This window comes from Phodopus roborovskii, unplaced genomic scaffold, assembly GCF_943737965.1.
Source record: "Phodopus roborovskii unplaced genomic scaffold, PHOROB, whole genome shotgun sequence".
In the NCBI taxonomy this organism is placed as follows: Eukaryota; Metazoa; Chordata; class Mammalia; order Rodentia; family Cricetidae; genus Phodopus; species Phodopus roborovskii.
In genome coordinates, this window is record NW_026126448.1 from 14,386,802 (window position 1) to 14,407,021 (window position 20,220).

General features: G+C 41.7%; 1 protein-coding gene across 3 annotated transcripts in view; it reads right to left on the minus strand.

The window, feature by feature from the left end:
- Positions 1 to 250: 250 nt before the first annotated feature.
- Thrap3 (thyroid hormone receptor associated protein 3) overlaps positions 251 to 20,220 on the minus strand; it is a 39,097-nt gene continuing 19,127 nt past the window's right edge. For 2 of the 3 annotated variants that reach the window (XM_051188774.1, XM_051188773.1), the window contains 9 exons: positions 13,971 to 14,876; positions 11,822 to 12,520; positions 9,879 to 10,051; positions 8,889 to 9,000; positions 7,385 to 7,469; positions 5,625 to 5,812; positions 3,820 to 4,015; positions 3,458 to 3,601; positions 251 to 1,816 (listed from right to left, as the gene is read on the minus strand). In XM_051188774.1, the coding sequence (XP_051044731.1) occupies positions 1,595 to 1,816; positions 3,458 to 3,601; positions 3,820 to 4,015; positions 5,625 to 5,812; positions 7,385 to 7,469; positions 8,889 to 9,000; positions 9,879 to 10,051; positions 11,822 to 12,520; positions 13,971 to 14,876 (2,725 nt within the window). In that variant the 3' untranslated portion in view covers positions 251 to 1,594. The remainder of the gene's footprint in view (positions 1,817 to 3,457; positions 3,602 to 3,819; positions 4,016 to 5,624; positions 5,813 to 7,384; positions 7,470 to 8,888; positions 9,001 to 9,878; positions 10,052 to 11,821; positions 12,521 to 13,970; positions 14,877 to 20,220) is intronic. The other variant, XM_051188775.1, reaches the window with a different exon arrangement.

Sequence of the window (20,220 nt, forward strand, 5' to 3'; positions counted from 1 at the left end):
TACATGCTGTGAAGGCCAAGCTGCTTGACTGCAGCCTTGACCCCTGCCTCACCACGAAGGACACCAAAGTCCTTGCTCATTGCACTATAGCTGGTACTGGGATATTAAAAGCAGAGACTGCAGGGACTCCACTGAGAACAAGAGGTACCTCTTCCCAGAGAAGGAAGAGCACAGCTGTGTGTAGGTTTCCTGAAACTTCTGTGGGAGGTACCTACCACCCCAGGGTGAGGAGGACAGCGAACACAGTCCATTTACATCTGTCACTTCTTTTATTGTTTTTATTTGCAGGAGGAGTTGAAACAAAAACTTAAGGGTGTTTTTTTTTTTCTTCTTCCCTAAACATGAATCATTCAAGTAAAACCAACTTAACTATAGAAATTAGCAAAGTAAGATGAAGTAGCAACAACCCAAGAGCAAAGGCTAGGGGATGAGGAAGGTGTAGTCGGCATAGGATATATGCAACAAATGTCGTCGCGGTTCACCTGCTCGGGACCCCCTCCCTGGAAGGCAAGCACAAGGACCCTTTTATGAGAATGCCCCCCCAAACATCTGAAAATGTTTCAACTCAAAACGTAAGGTTAAAGAAAACACAAACCCACAACCCCAGAAACCACCCAGCCATAACCACCATCCTTAATCGATCATAGGAGTTTCTTTTCATTTTATAAAAAGATCAATAAAAAATATTGAAAAATTATTTTCTCATCTTCTATTTGTAAAGATAATAGAATTCAGAAGTCTCTTAGAAAACAGACCAGAAACTGCCCTCCAGTTTCCATTCCTTCTGCTGAGGACCAGCAGGACTATAAAGTTTAGGATACCGGAGCTGCTGGTGGAAAATGAGAAGGCCAGCCCAGGAGAAATCAGACAAGAGCAGGGTGCAGCATGGGGAGGCTGGGAGCAACTCCATGTGACACATGGCTGTGCAGAAAGGGGAACACAAGGTGGTCAGAAAGGCCTTAAACTCCTCCGTGACATACAAAACCGGTTTTTACAAAGATCCAAGCAGTTTGGTCCCAAACTGAGGCGAACACTTCAATGTTTATTCACATGCTTTCTTTTAAGAATCAAAGTTGCCCAAATTAAATCTTTCTGCTAATATTACTACATATCCATTAAAAAGGAGAAGAAAAAAAGCAAAGAAAAATATACGGTTTTTTTTTTTTTTTTTAAAATCAGGACAGGAAAAGGTTGAAAACCAAGTTCATTCTCTTAGCTCCAAATGAAGAAAACTTGGTTTCTCATAGGGGGGAAAAAGAAAAAAAAAAGAGGGGGAAAAAAAAAAAAATCCAAGCATCAGCATCATTCTCCCTACCCTGCCCCCACCCCACACCAACAACAAACAACAAACAGCGGGAGCCCAGTGTGTTATGGTCTGCTCAAAACATGGGCCTGATCCCAGGCTCTGTGGCCAGTGTCCTCTGTGCAGTGGGACAGCACCAGGGATGTGTACTCTGCTGCTGTGGGTTCCGTGTAGCTGGTGGGTTGTGGGGTGGGATTTGCAGGATCTTCTTGAGGCTCCCTGTTGAGCTCCACCAGCCTCTCCCAGTGCCTTTCTCCCCTGGGCAAGGAAGGGCTCCATCAAGAGTGGCCCTTACTCAGCTGTGGGCTGTAGACTGTCCTTCTCTTCTCGGTTCTCTGTCCCACTCTCATCATCTTCAATTTCTCCTTCCTCTCCACTGAACTTGTCGTGGGCCCACTTGGGACTGGTACTGGATTTCCGGAACATGAACCGGCCCCGACCCCGGGGGAAGGCTCCACGGCCACGGCCTCGGCTCATCCACTTGTCACTGCCTTCACCTTCCCGGTCATCATGCTTCGAGGAAAGAGAATTGGCATCAGTGCTAGCGCTCTCTTCTCTGTAATGCACACTTTGCTGCCCTGCACCCATTCTATTCCAAAACTGCCACAGGCACAAATCTAAGAGTACCACTGGGTACCTAACGAACTCTAAGGCAATAATGTGGACATTACAACAACAGTGTTGAGTAATAGAACATCTTGACAAAGCACAAAGACAAAAGCATCAGCTTAGGGGCTGGAGAGATGGCTCAGAGATTGCTCTTCCATAGGTCCTGAGTTCAATTTCCAGCAACAACGTGGTAGTTCACAACCATCTATAGTGGGATCTGTTGCCCTCTTCTGGCGTGCAGGCATACATGCAGGTAGAATGCTATATAGACAATGAGGGGGAAAAAAGGCCAGGTGGTGATGGTGCACACCTTTAATCCCAGCACTCTGAAGGGAGAGGCAGGAGGGTCTCTGTTGTTGAATTAGAGGCCAGCACTACTGTATAAATGAAACTAGTATTATTTAGAACACCATTTCTCTCTCTAAAAATTATCCAACTTTTATATGCATCAACCAGCGTTTTAAGCTTTCATGTATGTCTGTGTGAGTGAGATCTGAAACTGAAGTTACAAACAGTTGTGAGATCCTTGTGTGTGTGTTGAAAATTGAACCCGGGTCCTCTGGAAGAGTAGTCAGTGCTCTTAACTGCTGAGCCATCTCTCCAGCCCTAGAACACCATTTCTCAAAGGAAGGAACTCTAACATGTGAAATGGGACCTTGCCATTAGATAAACCAGGGCTCCAGCACTTTCCAAACCTCCTATCCCAGGCTGCCCTCTTATAGCACACAGGAGGAAAAACAGCCTACATCTTGAACAATCCCTGTTCTGACAGTCTCCATAGCAGAAATATATAACAAAAGACGGAAGCATTTTGAAGAAGAGTGACAGTAGCAACTTCTTCTGTTTAATGATTACAATTACTTCAGTTTCAGCGATCCACGCACAGAAGCCATTCTAAGCCAGGCTAGGTTCCTGAAGTCAGTGTGGCTGACTGCTAGCTGCTTCTGTACAAGGCTGCAGTGCCACAATAACCAGATCAGATTGGCAACACTTCCTCAGGTGGCAAACAGAAGCAGAGAAGGGCCTTCTAGAAGCTTCAAATAAGCTCCCAACAGTTAGACACAATGCCCAGGAATTACACAGGCTTGCTGAATCACAGCAAGGCCAAGAAAGTTACTGACTAGGTAACAGCCAGAGGAGCATGGAACGACTCATACATAGGTAAAAGAAAAACCTCAGTGGCATTTCATTATGGCAATGATCTTTTTCTTTCCTGAAACAGTTCTAGAGTTGCTTTTCCTGTCAATCTAGTAGTAAAAAGTGACAGGCTGGGAGTGAGTCAGGAGTCAAAGTCAGAAGAAAGGCAAATGTAACATTTCTTGCTTATTCTGGAATCTATAAACAGCTCAGAAGATAAACCACATCGGAGCCAAAACTGACTTATCTTTCCAGAGAAGAGCCATCTAGCTAGTACTATACTAACACATTCACAGTTCTCTAATCCTGTACACAAATTTAACAAGATCAGATAGCCCAATTAAAGTCTTCAAAGCTACTGTGTGTCAAAGGCTCTCTGGCCCTTCCTGGTTAGTCCCAGACACTTACCAAGTAATATTTCTTGCTTTTGGGTGTGTACTCTGGATCCCATTCTTCTTCCCGGTTTCTCTTTTGAAAATCATTGTTGCTGTTGTTGTTATTGTTACCAGAATAGTTTCCTCTGCCCCAACCTCTTCCTCTTGCTCGAAATTGCTGTAGAAATAATGAAGCAAAAGGAACAAGGTCCACGTCAGCAGTAAAAAAAAATCCCTTCACCCTGTTAAAACACTTTCCTGACAGGGAATAGAAAACTATCACAAGTAGTTAAACTAGTTTCTATCCATTTCTTTCCTCGATTCTTTGATCCTAATAGACACTCAAGGGAGTACACACAGAGACACACAGACAGAAAGAGGGAGGGAGGCCCTTACAAAAGTTCCCCGAGCTCTGCCGCCTCTTTCATTTGGACCCACGAAGTCTTTGGTCCCCAGTCTGGATTTGTCAAAACCCGTAGTGCTTTCCTCCCTCTCCTCTGCTTCCTCGGGGTACTCCTCTGCTTTGTAGGAGTGAGACGACTGGGAGGAGGAAGAGGAGGACCTAGACCGGTCTCTTGCTCTTCGGTGCTTCCTACATGGAGAAGAAGAAGGAAATCAAGACTGGTCCTGGAACACTCACAGATAAGCTACCAAGCAACTAGGTTATCAACAATCTGTTCGTCCCAACCCACCCAGCAGACCAGGGCTTCCTCAGGGTTCTGAGAGTCATTTATAGTAATATATCTATTTCTAAGCTTGGGATATGTATCAAACATAAAGAACATAAAACAATCATGGCCTCCAGTATCAGTCTAACACGTGTACCAACAGAGAAGGTGAGTAGGTTTGTGTGAGACATGCTGGCTAGCTCTAACACTACAGAAAAACCCTTTTGTTAGTGTGCTGTCACTCCTAGCACTCAAATGCGGTTTTTCAGGCAGGCGCAAGACTCTTAAGATGAAATAAAATGTCTACGCACCTTACTGATAAAACAAGTATTCAATGAAATGACCAGAGAATTCTGCATTCAGTTTATAGGTGACAGAGCTGAGCAAAGTCTGGATTCAAACCCAGTACTAATTAGACCCTAACTATACAACCACCTCCTACTACTGAGTTCAAACAGGTTGTGTGTTAAGCCTAGAATGTGCAACAACTTTTCCTGGTGTACTATCTCTTCCCTTTCCCTTCATCTGGGACAAATTAATATGATGACTCATTGTCTATACAGTAGAGGTCGGTGCCAGCCCTACCAAAGGCATCAGAAGCTATTAAATGACCCTAAGGTGTCAGGAGGAATAAGCTCCCAGGAAGAGACCAAGGTATTCCTCAGTTTTTCATTTATAAAATGCACTTTGGGGCTGGAGGATTTTTTCAGCTACTAAGAGCACTTGCTGGACTCAGCACCTATAACTCTAGTCCTAGGGAGCCAACACTCTCGTTTGGCCTCCCTGGGTACCAGGTATATACACGGCACACAGACATATGAGAAAAACATTCATACATATATACACAGACACACACACAAACAACACGCTCTGCCCAGCTCCCATGTTTTTTAGTATCTACTTATGAAAACGAAAAATCCACGTTGTTATACTTATCATAACCAGAATGTGAAAATCTAACCACTAATATTCAGTGCCACTGCAAGTTCTCAGAAATAAGACTCTCAAGAGGTTCCAATCTGAGTCAGGTAGTGGTGGCGTACCCCTTGGAGGATCTCGAGTTCAAGCGAGGCCAGCCTGATCTACAAAGTAAGATCCAGGACAACCAGGGGTACCCAGAGAAACCCTGTCTGAAAAAACTAAAACCAAACCATGACAAAAAAGTCAAAAGGGTTTTTATGAATTGTACAAAGGCATGGTAATGAGTATAGTGATTAAACATTTTCACTTGACTCAATCATGCATGCAGTGCCCAAGGAGGCCAGAAGAGGGCACAGATCTTCCAAGGCTGGGATTTGAACAAATTCCTTAATACTGAATAAACTTTTAATAGCTGAGCCAATTCTCCAGCCTCACTCTGTGTGTGGGGTGGGGTGGGGGATGAACAACCTGGTCTACATAGTAAGTTCTAGGCCAGCAAGGGTTTCCGTGTTCAGACTGGTAAAAAGGTGAAAACAAACCACCACCAACAGAGAGTGGTGTGAGTAAGGAAACTACTCTGAATTTAGGGCGACAGGCAGGGGCATCACGTACTTCTGCTTCTTTGATCCTTTGTGAGTTTTCTCTGTTTTCTCAGTTGACCTTTCTCTTGAGTGGCTAGAGTCTCGGGAATCCACTGACTCTCTTGATTTACCTCGTTTAAGATCTCTCTCCTTATGTTTTTTACGACGCTCAATATCAAGGCGCAGATCAACAGGATCATCTTTGTATTTGCCTTCAGCCTGCCAAAAAAGATGTCAAAATTAAGGTTTTTGGGATCCAGAACTGCTCGCTCGCTCACTCTCAAATGTGGTTTCTACCAATGGAGGCACTGAGAATCATAACAGCCTTACCCCAGCCAGTTTTTTCTCTTTCTTTCTTTTTTTTTTAAAGAAATGCTCTTGAAAATGCTGTATGTGATTCTTACTTTGTTTCCTGTATCCCAATAATGCCTCTGCTAGGTGTATATGCTGAGATGGCCAAACTCAGCTCTGGAAGGTGTTTTTATTAGGCTTATAGGAAATAGTCATTTTTTTTCCCCTACCTAAAGTAGCCACCCTCTACTGTGTGGAATCACCTTAAAGTATAAGAATAAGCAAAGATAAAAAAGAACACTGGCTAGATCACCTTTGCAATGGCCTTCAATAACTCCTGGAAACTTCATGAGGGGAAATGCCTAAGATGGCTTCAGGGACACCATGCACTGGGACTTGTCTAATGGAAAAAGTCCTTGCTAAAAGGAAGCTGCCCACACTGAATTAACATCTCATATACATGAACCATAAACTTTCTGAGGCAGTATCTCATTTAAATAGCAAGAATGACAGGGTTATTATTTTATCAATTTGTTTCTGAGAGTCTAAGACCTCTATAGACTCCAAAAGCCAATAAATGAACAAATAATGACAACAAAGGACAAATGTAGCCACCACTCCTTCAGTCACTGGAGGGCATCACTGAGGAGCTAACTGTTGGAAGCATAGAGCACAGACTTCTGCTGCTTCACTAGGCCAGGCTGAGGACATGTAGAGACAGGAAAATGGGAGTGGAAGGTAAGAGATTGCACAAGAGTGTCTCTCAACACTTTCAACCAAAAAGACAAAATTTATTTAGAAAATTTTAAAACTGTATTTTAAAAAAGGTTTCAGTAGCATAGAACAGCCATCTCATTTCAAATGTCAACCGTATATATGAATAATAGTCAATAAATACTAAGATCTTAAAAACTCCATCAACTTATTTCACAGTGAAGACTGCATATGAGTCTAATCTCTTAGTAACAGTGGTATGTGTACATCATTGCAAATGTAGCCAGGCCATTTTAAAGTAACAGTAATCGACAGATGATATGGTACAATGTTAGGAAAAAAACCAAAAAAGCGCACCAGCTGCTGAACACAGTCTACCGAGTTAAGATATGAATATTTCACTCTGCTCTGACATGCATGTCTTTCTGAAATCATGGTTGGAAATAGTGCATGTAGACAGTTGATTTGATAATACTTACAAGCAGAAAAATATCACAAAAAGTTTCTTCTCTCATCATGGGCACTTGTTCCAAAACGCCTCTCTTTTTTTTCTCAAGCTCACCTCAATAGACTCTGGGGTCATTTACCATATTCTAACCACTTCACAAAGGTTGTTGATACATTTTAATAAAAATTAACCCTTTGTAGTTCATTTTTAGAATTATGCCCATCCTTAAAAGAAAAACACAAACTTAAGTAGAGAGTAATTTAAACAAACACATTTCTGTCAAGTTCATGCCCAACGCACTCAGTATGTTGGAATTAGTGATCAAAGCAACAGTTCACCTTGTAGCCAGGTTCCCGGGGACTTTTCATTTCCTCGTGAGTCAAACCATGTTTTCTGAATGTACTGGGGGAAATGTCTATCCTCCTAAAATTAAAAACACAGAAATTGTGTACTACTCTACATAACATTATTGGTTAACATTCTAGATCCTAAGGTGGGTAATGAGTCACAGACACACTTTTCCTAACTTATCTGATATTAGTTATACCCCCCCTTAGTGTTAAGATTAATAGCATGCACTCTATTATTGAGCTAGACTTGTAAGAGAAACAGGCCTCCTCACCCCACCCAAAGTAAATAAGTAAAGATAATTGGATAGGTATTTATTCACTTCTTTGTGTAGGTGTGTGTCTTCAATGCACAAGCTACAGCCCTATTGCCAGCCCAAGTTCCTTTATTTTATTTTATTTTATTTTGGGGGTAAACAGTACAAGGGATTTGAGCTTTGCATATACTAGGCAAGCTCTCTACCACTGAACCACAGCTCCCAGGCATTATACTCATTCCTGTTCTGTTTTGTTGTTTTACTATGTAGTAGTACTAGCTGTCATAGAACTTGCTATTCAGACCAGGCTGTTCTCAAACTCATAAAGATCTGCCTGCCTCTGCCTCCCAGTGCTGGGATTAAAGATGTGTGCCACCATGCCCAATCTCTGTTCCTTCTCTGTTCCTAGTCAGCAAGGCAGATTTATCTTAGATTTGCTTATAATCACCTATTCTCTGTTAAACTCAGAGTAGTTTCCATCTTGAGAATCTGAGCACATGGGCCATTATTTCTGTGTAACACCAGTTCTAGGTGAGAAACTGCCATAGACTGAAGCAAAGTCAAAAAATGTTTTACAAACTGGATTTTCCTTGGTACTAAGCTGAGTGAGTGCTAAGAAATCACAGGTATGGTCAACTTTGTTTCTAGACAAGATGTCCATGTGCCTAACAGATTCCCTCAATTACAACGGATAATCTTTAAACCCACTAAGCCTTAAACCCCGAGATGAGTAAATTTAAAGCTCCTCCCTCAAGCCTCTTCCCCCCAAAATTCTCCTAAATGAAATGCATAAGGTTGCTTAGAGAATTTAGTTTTTATTACTACAGGAACCACAGGTTATTTGGGTCCAATGTGAGAAACTAGTCTTCAAAACATCCTTTCCATTCTCAAATACAATGTCCCCAGATATCCAAGAGCCCTAGACAATGTTACCCTAAATTTTGGATCAAAAGTACATTAGCAGGACAATGCAACAAGGTTAGTTTAATATCAAGTAACAATGCTTTAAATGATTTATTTATTTTTATTTCATATGCACTGGTGTTTTGCATGCATGCTTGGTATCGGATGCCCTGGAACTAGAGTTACATACAGTTGTGAGCTACGAGGTGGGTGATGGATATTGAACCTGAGACCTTTGGAGAAGCAGTCAGTGTTCTTAAACAATAAGCTACCTCTCCAGCCTCTAAATGACAAGTCTTTTACTACAACCCCCAGTGTAAGGCTGAGGATCTCACCTGTGTATCTCTGGGCTTTTCTTATTTTTAGCTGCTTCTTGTTCATTTCCTCTCTTTAAGTATTTAGTAAAGCGTTCATGCAATGTCATTCCGGAGGATCCAAAGTGATGTTCTGTTAATATTCAGAGAAATACATTAACCTGTTATTAAGGGCAGACACAATGTTCAATGAACCTGTAGTCATAGAGATAAAACTTAGTATTCAACCCATATAATGTACTGAAAGAGGGAAGGAAAAGTGGGTCACAGGACCAATTATTACTGACTTTTAACTCTAGGTGGAGCCGGCAGCCAGCCCAATTCAGCTTTCTCATTGCTCTTGGCCATTTCTCAACCTGCCCACTTCCATTTGCCCAGGGGACAATAGAATAATTTTGGAAAGAAATTCGTATCACCAAGTCTACAAGAGACTGATACAAAGGAAAAGAGGTAATGGAAAGTCACTTCCTAAAGGCTAGAAATGTAGCTCAGAGATTAAGAAAAATGGCTATTTTACCAGGGGGCACGAGTTTGCTTTCCAGCACCTTTGTCAAAAGGCTCACAACCAAATGTATCTCTAGCTCCAAGGGATCTGATACCTTCTGGCATCCATGGGGACCTACCACTCCAAATACACACACACAAAGTATTTAAGAAGTCACTCCCCATACTTCATGGTGAAGGTTTTGTTTATTATGAAACCAGATTGCTAGCATTTCAGAACATTCATCACTAATTACAACATGCAAACTTCTCCCTGAAGTATGTTATTTTTGTTTGTTTGGTTTGGTTTTTCTGTATTGCTTTGGAGTCTGTCCTGTAATTAGCTCTGTAGACTATAGGCTGGCCTTGGAACTCAGAGATCCGCCTGCCTCTACCTATGGAGTGCTGGGATTAAAGGTGTGCACCACCAATGCCCAGTGAAGTATGTTCTTTTTTAGCTAGCCTTTAGCTTCCTCATTCCCTCTTCAGTTTTTAAGAAGACTAATGTATGGAAATGTTTCTACTCACCTTTAACATGATGAACAATGGTCACTATGTGCTGAGCAAACAATTCTGAGGGGCTACGCTGAGACTGAGCTGACTGTATGTGCTGGAAAATGGAACGAAATTCCTGTTCCTTTTTATTGCTATGGACTAGATCCCGACAAAGCTTTCTTTCCTGAGCCAATAAGCCACTGGGTCTGAAAGACAAATACAAGGAGATTCAGTGTAACAAGAGATACAAAAGGCTACATTCTTTCTTTTTGGGTTTTTCCAGACAAGGTTTCTTTGTATAGCCATTGACTGTCTAGAACTTGCTCTGTAGACCAGGCTATCCTCCAAATCAAAGATCTACCCATCTCTGCCTCCCAAGTGGCTGGGATTGAAGGTGCCTGTGCTCTTAACAACCTCTGAACCATTTCTCCAGCCCCCCAAGTCCAAATCTTTAACTATAAAAATACTAATTTCCTGATAGTAACTCAAGGCTGGCTTAGAACTTGTGATCCTCCTGACTCAGCTTCTCAAGTGTACTGGGACTGCATGAATGGGCCAGCTTTTATGGGTTGGGGGCGAGGGTACAGAATGAAGAAAATCAAAGCCAGGGCTTTGTACATACTAAGTATGTGAGTCTTCCAACATTGAACCACAGTTTCCTATTATTATTTTGGGCCAGGGAGGGGAGGATGAACTTGTGTGGCACATATAAGTGAAAGTCACAACACAACTTGTAGGAATCAGTTCTTTCCTTTCAGCTCACCAGGCTTGGTGATGTTGTCACCTTTCCCCAAAGAACCATCTTGCCAGCTCCAAAGTGTTTTATTAAATCTATCCATAATACCTATTGTTCTCTATTAAAGTCCAAGTAATATTAACACATTACAACTAAGGAAAGACGGGTCTAAAAATCTTTCATCACTGAGAATCTTCAAGTTTGGAAGTGTTTAAAACTTGGTGACTATATTTCCCATTGCTGCTTAACACATAAAACAAAGATAATTCTAAAGATCAACTAGCTAGGCTAGGCAAGATCATTCAATGAAGCAGCATGGAGCAAGGAGTGGGGCTGGTGAGATGGCCCAGTGGGAACAGGCAATGGCCTTTAAGCCAGAGTGTGATCCCAGGACCAACATGGTAAAAAAGGAGAAAACTCAGGCTGGAAAAATGGTTCAGAGGTTAAGAATACTAGCTGCTCTTCCAGATGTCCTGAGTTCAATTCCCAACATCCACATGGTGGCTCATAACCATCTGCAATAAAATCTGGTGCACTCTTCTGGCTTGCAGGCATAAATGCAGGCATAATACTATATAAACAAACCTTTAAAAACAAGGGGGGGAGGTAAACTCCAGAAAGATGTCTTCTGACCTGTACATGCATGCTGTGGCATACGTGCTCAACCACCACACAAAACATGTGCCCTTCTCCTCTTCTTAAGCAGAGGTGGCATAAAGTGGAGTGTGTGGCTAGAACGCCACTGAATGAATTCTAACTGGCTGGGTAGACTATATATACCAAATCAAAAGCAGCCAGTCTGGGCTCTATCATGCTTCCCTGAAGTTAAGGAAGAAGGGAAGAGACTGGACCTATCAATTTGAAATTTTCTGTTATTTAATGGTGGGGAAAATATCAGATTCTGGTAACCCAGAATGAAATGGAGACATGATTTTCAAGTGTCTTCACAGGTAAAAGAAACAATGTGGATGGGAACTGGCTTGGAGGTGAAGACAGATCAAATTAGCAGTTCAGAGTTCCCAGAAACAAAGAAAGGCAGCTAGTAAAGGCCGAAGACATTTGCTACCCCAGCAATGCCTATGGGCCACAATCAGTCTGTGAGCTATAATCACTCAGTGACACACTCCACTTCAGGGACAGACATAGGGCTATCCACACTGACAGGTGGCAGCAAGGGAACATTTCCTACTTAGGAAGGAGTAAGGAAACCATCTGAGGGTCAACAAGGAACACTCCTCACCGTGCAAGGTCCTCATCAAAGGAGTCCATCCGGACATTGACCTGGGCCTCCCGAGTAATGGAAAAGGAAGACTTCCCTGAGGAAAAGTCTCCTTTGTTTCCCAGCTTGTCTCGGCTCTCAGAGGTCTTCCTCGGGGGAGGTGATGAATTTTTCTCCTGGACCGCCTTGTACGCAGTCACTCGGAAATTCTTTTCTGGCACAAAGCCCCTGTGCCCACTTTCGCTCCTCTTGGCCCCTCCACGTTCCTCCTTTCTGGATCTCTCTGTGAAAGGCTCCTCCTCCAGCTCCTCTGCTTTCCTCTGCTTTTCCTTCCCCGTATGCACCAGGCTCTCCCACTTGCCTGACTTCTCTTCCTCCTGGTTTTTGCTTGCACCAGCTATGACTTTAGACATAAATTTAGGCTCATCATCAAACTCAGGTTCCTTCCTTCCCTTACTTTTGTCCTTATCTTGCTCATCCATCTCATCCTTGTGGAAGTCAGCCATCTTTTTCTCAAAGTCATCACGGAGCTTATACCTTTTGGGTGACTGGCTGCCTCGGAAGGGTTTCTCAGTGTCCGTCTTGGGAGCAAATGGATCAGATTTCATTTTTATATCAGCATCAGAGAAGTTCCCCTTCTCTTTCAGCTTCTCTTTATCAGTATTTGTTTGTTTCTGCTCCTTATCTTTCCCATTCTCTGTTTTCTGCTCTTCCAGATACCTAGTTATAAAGACAAAAGGGGACACACAAGAGGCCTACTGAGCATCCTGCTGACCACAGAAGCACCTGATCTGTTCCTGCTCTGGTTTTGAATCTCTGAGCAAACATATCTACAGATTTCAGTATCATCAGAACTTTCTACCTGGATTTATAAAGTTGGCATTAAAAAAAAAAAAAAAAATCAGTGGAATTATGCCTTATAAAAACAACAAAAAAGCTAGAAGAGCAAGTTAGTTAAGATACTGAAAAATGTTTTTACTTACCTGTTATGTGGTCTAAGGGGAAAACAACTACAGTCTCACCCCAACTTTCACTCATTCATTTAAAATCTGCTTTCAGCAAAGTTAACAGAATGTTCAACCTTGGACTGTTTGGATTTTATACAACTCATATTTGGAAATACAAGTCTCAAAAAGAGACTTCAAATTTGCTTCAAGTCACCTAGAAGATCTACACAATGAAATATACTGTGAACACATAAAAACAAAATACTTGTTAATAGCTGAAAGAGTAGAGGTGGCAAAATCATTATTCTCCTAAAGGAAAAGCAGAGACCAGACTCAAATCTACATTATCTACATTCAGTCCTGGAAGGGAACAAAACTTACAATGCAAAGCAAGCTCTCTAACAGAAAGCTGCCAGAGACATATCCCTGTCCCGTTTGTTAGATACTAAAGCAAAGTACAGAATCTGAACATATGTTAATTATGAGCAATGCTAAACTAAACTAGTTACATTAATGAACATGGCAAAGAACCAAGAGACCAGAGAATGTGCTAGTAAGAATGGAAGGAGGAATCTCTTGCTATCTTTTTGACTAAAATATGGTCCTGGCACCTTTCTTGTAACCTTCCATTCCATCCAATCCACACAGGAACAATTCTTATCAAACTTACCATGCCCTCTTCCAGGACAGCAGGACCAAAGTACTGCCATACATTCTCCTAGTATGAAGCCAGGGAGCTTCTACAAGGGCATATGCCCACCTTGTGTTTTGGACTAAGCCTTGGACTTTTCTCATTTTGCCTAGTCTTCTCAGAGTGTGGTTCTTCTTCACAGACCCCAATCGATGTATATCAATCATGGCAGATGGTGGATCCTAAAGGTCTACAGCTCCAACGGCCAGTCATGTTGGCAAAGACATATTTTTGGTAGCTGATACACAAACCTCTGTTTTCTAGCTTACACTGGTAGAATCCAAGGCAAGTTTTTAAATGTGAAAACATTACCAGAGGCTAATCTAAAGAAGCTTATGCAGCAATACAAATTTAAGAGAGCTAGAATCAAGTAAAGTTTCCCTGGGTGATTCTTTCAATATCAGCTAATGAAAAGCTGAGGAAACAGGAATTAATTACCTTATTACCATTAATCAGAGATCTAATTCAGGTGTTACAACAACAAAGTTGCTGCCTAGTGATAACCACATGGGGATGGGAAAATGACACTTGCCTTTTTGTGTACGCTGCTCCTCCTCCTGAAGCAGCACTCTCCTCTTTCTGAGATGAACCATATGCAGAGCCAGTAGCTGGAGGACTCTTACCCACAGGGCTCTTTTTAGATGGACTCAAAGACCCAGAGCCATGGTCGAACTGACCTTGGTGCGTTCCAGACTGATATCCAGCACCACCTGACATAGATGAGCCCATCTGTGATGTATTAGAAAGTGGAGGACTAGGTTTTGGTACAGGGCTAGGGCGTGGTGACCTTCGCCTGACCACCACAGACTGAAGGGGACTTTTGAGAGCTGGGCTTCTCTCCCGGGGACTCAGATCAGAAACGGAGGCCCGTGACGCAGAACCAGTGCTATACGTGGTGGCATCTGGCCATGGCTTTGAGCTCTCAGACCCTTTTATATCTTGAGAGGCACCTCCAGAAAATGTCTGCTCCTTGGCCTCATCTCCCTGGTTATCACCAGCTGCCTGAGATGGCCTGCTATCCTTGGAAGAGGACTTTTTCTCTTTTGTAGCCTTGCGCTTAGATGATTCAACTCTGCTGTGGTTGGAGGACGAGCGGGATGATGAGGAGCGTCTTGACCGGTCAGAGGATGACTTATCAGAGTTCCTAGAATGGCTCCTGGATCGTGGTGAAGGGGACCTTCTCTTTGGGGATCGGGATCTGGAACGGCCACGACGAGGACTGTATGCTTGCCGGTAGTTCTGCCAATTAGACCGGTAGTTTCCATAGCCACCTCGGTTATATTGGCCCCATGGATAAAAGCCTCGGTTTCGCCCACGGAAATAATAGGGCCTCCGGTAGCCTCTGTTATGGCCTCGGAAATCTCGATTCTGATATACTCGGGGGTGATTCCTTTCTCTGTTATGAGCTGGAGAATATGATCTGGAACGAGACCTAGAACTGCAGAGGAAGGGAATGGGGAAAATGTTTTTCATACAGCATTTTTATTTAAAAACAAACAAACAACTGCCAATAAAGACAACACTGCAATTCCTACCATTCTTCATCATTTCAGTTTTGTTTTGAAGGTCAAGGTATAAACTTAAACACCCATTCCCCCAATTTTGTAAACTAAAGACACAGGCACAGGAGATAGGTGGTCAAAGGTACAAAGAACTGTGCTGGCACAGGAGACCACTCAGGGTCTCTGGCTCAAACACTTTAGATCCATCCACTCTACACTAGCCCCTTCTTGGTAGATTACGAATTTCTTAAAGACTTGAGGCTGTAAAAGCACAACTTAAAACAATTTAACATCAAACAAAAAGCACAGCTATTAAAATATTGAAAGAGCTGGGAGGTGATAACACACGCCTTTAATCCCAGCACTTGTGAGGCAGAGGCAGGTGGATCTCTGAGTTTGAGGTCAGACTGGTCTACAGAGCAAGTTCCAGGATCAGCTCCAAAGCAACAGAGACACCCAAACCAAGCCAAACCAAACCCAGAAACAAACAACCCCCCCCAAAAAAAAACTTTAAAGAATCTGCCAAAATCAGATCAGAAAAACACAAAACACTACTAAAAACTGGAAATCATCTATTTAGGTCAAATTTCTATGGCTACACCTCATATTCTCACTGAGGTGCCACAAGAGGGCACTATCTGACCATAAGGCTCTCAAGCACAAGGACTAGAGCAAGAGGGTAGGGACAAGGTCCTTTCAGCTCAGCTCAAGGCCATCACTGTGTTCATTTTAAATACAGAGCTCTGAAGGAGCCAAGGTCCACTGACAGAATCATGGGGACTCATAGGAGACTGTGCAAAACGTTCAAGAACACAAGCTGTGAACAACCAGAAGCCATCAAAAAAGCCAAAGACAGGGCCAGTATATGGCTATTGGCTGGTTTTATATCAACTTGACAAAAGCTAGTTATCAGAGAGGACAGAACCTCAATTGAGAAAATACCTCCATAGATCAGGCCTTGATGACATTTTCTCAATTAGTGATAAATAGGGGAGGGGGCCCAGGCTAATAGGGGTTGGGGCCATCCCTGGGCTGGTAGTCCTGGGCTCTGTAAGAAAGAATGCTGACCAAGCCATGTAGAGTAGGCCAGTAAGCAGCACTCTTCCGTTACCTCTGCATCTGCTCTTACTCCAGGTCCTGGCCTAACTCCCTTCAATGATGAACAATATGGAAGTGTAAGCCAAATAAAACATTTTGCTCCTCAGCTTGCTTTTGGTTATGGTGTTTCATCACAACAATAGTAACCCTAACTAAGACAGCCCATAAGTTAAAGATCAGGACAGTTAGTGTCAAGTTTGACAACCTGAACTCCATTTTCAGTGATCTGATCTCAAGCACCCACGGGGCAGAGAGAACCACCACCTCCTACAAGTTGTCCTCTAATTTCTACATGTACATCACACACATACACAACAAATAAAAAATGGTTTGTATAAATTCATTGAGTCCACCTCCCCTTTTTAAGAGACACGGTCTCACATAGTCCTGGCTGGCCTCAAATTCATAGAATCACCTGCCTCTGCCTCCCAAGTGCTAGGATTAAGGGCAATTGATAAGGTTCTTGAATACCGTTTATTCTGTGAATTATGATATAAATAGGGAATACTGCAAAAATACTTTCCCAAAATATAAAAATGTTTCAGGAACAAATTGTATGATACAAGTATATTATATTCATATATAAAAACACAACAAAATCCATTATTTTTTACTAATTAAAATAAGAGTCTAGCTAGGCATGGTGCACACCTATAACCCCAACACTTTCAAGGTAAAGGCAAGAGTATCAAGCCAAGAGAAGGCAACAATACCCTGAGGCTACATAGCAAGTTTGGTACTGTTTCAATAAACAAAAAACTAGGGAATACAGAGATGGCTTTGTGGTCAAAAGCACTTGCTACCCACAAATTTGGTTCCCAGTACCCACAGCCTAAGCTCACAACCATCTGCCTTTCCAGCTCCAAAAGATTTGTCTTCACGTAGCCTCTGCAGGCACAGGCAAACACAAAACAAAAACCTTCAGATAAATATACATATGTGCAATTCTAGTAACCTGGGAAGTTTAGGTAGGAGAGAGAACTGGCGCTAAAGGATGGCATAGGGGATTGAGCAAGACCCAGTTCGAAAACAAAATTTAGAAGGGACTATGATGTAGCTCACTGGTAGAGCATTTACCTACTACACTTCAGTTTAAATGTGGTCTTTCTAGTTAATAAACTGGCCTGAGAGGTTTTGAGGTTTTTGTTTGTTTTGGTGCTAGTAACCAAACACAGAACTGTATACACTCTCTGCAAGCACTCTCCCATGGAGAAACATTGTGCTATGGTTGCTTTTATTGTTTTATTTTTGAAACAGGGTCTGATTGTAACTGGCTTCAAACTCAAAAAGATCTGCCTGCCTCTGCCTCCCAAATGCTGGGATTAAAGCCATATGCCAGAATGCCTGGCTACGTTTGCTTTTAAAATGATTAAGTCCTAAGGCTGGTCAGATAGCTCAAGAAAAAAAGGTGCCTATCACCAAGCATTTCGACCCAGAGTTCCATTCCTAGGACACACATAACAGAAGGAGAGAATCAACTCCTGCAATCTGTTCTCTGACTTCAAGTTCACTGTGGCATTGCTTACCCATACCCATACACACAAATAAAAGCAATAGAAAGTAATGAGGAGCTAGAGAGACAACTCAGTGGTTAAGAGCGTTCTTTCAAAGCAGTCACACGGGGGTTTGAGTCAACATTCACATGCTGGCTCACAGCTATATGTTAACTCCAGTTTCAGGGAATCTGCCTCTCTTCTGGCCTCCAAGGTCATTCATTGTGTGCATGAGGTGCATAAGCACACACAGACAGGCAAAACACACACATAAAATAACAAACCTTTAAAAAGGTCTCCTCTCCTTATTTTATTCAAGGTCTTGTTTTACAAAGTCTCTTACCAAGTGGTAATTCCAGAAATAAACAATTCTTTAGTGCCCCCGCCTCCATTTATTTGCATGTGTGTGAGTCTATGCACACCACAGAATATTATGTGTAGGAGCTTGAAGACCTTTTCTTCTACTTTGTGGATGCCAGGATCAAACTCATGCCTTCAGGCTTGGCACCACCAAGCTCCTTTATCCCTGAGCTACCTTGCCAGCCATTTCTTCAGCATTTACCAAGTTTTAATAGTTTTCATTATGATAAACTGTTAATTATTCATCCTGTTCATCTTTCTATAGCTAGTTTATAAATTAACCTTTATCAGAGATGTGTATATAGGAAGGAACAGTACTATGTATAGGGATCAGGTCCAATACCAGGCATACACTGCTAGTCTTGGGACAGTATCTCTGTAGACAAGGAAGAACTGTTAAGGACTTGAAAATGAAGCAAACAGTATTTTTAAGAAGCTTGCATCTAACGTTTAGTTTAAAGGTACAAGAGAATCTGTCTTTTTTTTTTTTTTTTTTTTTTTTTAATAGTGTTCTGCCTGCACGTATGCCTGCATACCTGAAGAGGGCACCAGATCTCATTATAGATTGTTGTGAGCCACCATGTGATTGCTGGGAATTGAACTCAGTACCTCTAGAAGAGTAGCAGCCCGTGCTCTTAACCTCTGAGCCACCTCTCCAGCCCAAGAATTGGTTTTCTAGTATTGCCCAACATTCTCAGATATATATCTACACCACAAAGAATAAATAGCAAATCTGCATCTAATATCTGATTAATGGTTGCTATTTAAGCAAAATTTAAAGTCAAGAATAAAAACTTACCTTCTATATTTTTCATTCAGAACCAGTAACAATTAAGAAAAGAAAGAAGAAACAGATGCAGGTTATGAAATGGAACAGGACCCCAATGAAGGGATCTGTTTGAAGGAAGTGATCCATCACCAGCACTTAGGCCTACTGCTGCTTGTGTTACCAATCACTAGAGTAAAGGAGGACCCTGTGGGCCCCTGCATCCAAACCTGCAGTCGCATGAGGCTCTGCAGACTGCAAAGGAAGTTATTTAAGGAGTCACTGAAAAGGATACAGTCTGTGAAATGAAGGGGAAAAAATGAACTTTCTCCAATTCGGTAGAACACAGCAGTTAGTTAATTTAAAGGCATGGTTTCTCAAATTCTCAGGATAGATACTTTCCTTGTAGGAGAGGGAAAACAAAAGGACACAACAAAAACAAAACCATGAAATAGCTAAGCCAGAAATTAAAAATTGAGCATACAGTGGCAAACTTATCTGTTTCTTAAAAACAGAAGTCAGGCAACAGTCAAGATAAAAAGCATGTTTTCTAGGGACAAAAAAACATTCTTCCAGAGTTAACAGCCTCCTATATAATAAACTGGCTCTAGACCCACCCAACAAACTGCCCATTTATGACATTGCTCCTTCATTTCTCAAGTCAATTGTCAAGCCAAATCAGGAAAGAAGACCTGCCCAGAATTCCCACTGTTTCAGAGATGGTTGGCATGTTTCCATTTGGTCTGTCAGTTCAACTTCGTTGTTAAGCTTTGGCTGTTTAGTCATGCTTGGCTTTGAACCAATTATTTACCTTCCATTTAACATATTAAATTTTAAAACATTATCTTTCAGAACAAAACGAACTGAAAATAAAATTTAAGTCACCCAAATCAAGACTGGGTACAAGACAGAGCTCACCCTGAGCATCTCTGTCCCATCCAATGGACTTAACATTATTAATCTCTTGAGGTATATATAAAAATCAGTAGTTCCCCCTTCAGTCCTCTTATATCCCCTTTTGTTTAATCTCTGGCTTTTCAGATTCCATTGAGCTTTAACTTACTTTTATTAGGAAAGGGAATACATTTTTATTTAGCCAACTGCACATTTAATGTTTAAGTGCTATACTGAACTACAGAAGCCATTAACCATTAAGAATAAAACTTTATTCTTTATCTAAAGAAGCTTTAAGGTCATAATAAATTCTCAAGAAAAAATTCTAGATACTTATCAGATTTCTAAAAGGATAAAATGATACAGTAGTACCTTGCCAGCAAGATTTGAAAGAAAAAAAAAGAACAACACAAAGATCCCCTTTAGTATTTCCCAATACTCACATGAAAAAAAAAATTATACGCATTAAATGCTATTTAAAAATCAATCCTTAGAAAATTTAAACCCTTTTGATTCCAGGATTCAAGAGGATGAGACATAAGGATAAGGATTTCAAGTTCAATGCCAGCCTAGACTACAGGATCTTTTTTTCTTTTTCTTTCTTTCTTTCTTTTTTTTTTTTTGGAGACAGGGTTCCTCTATGTAGCCTTGGCTGTCCCCAAACTCAAA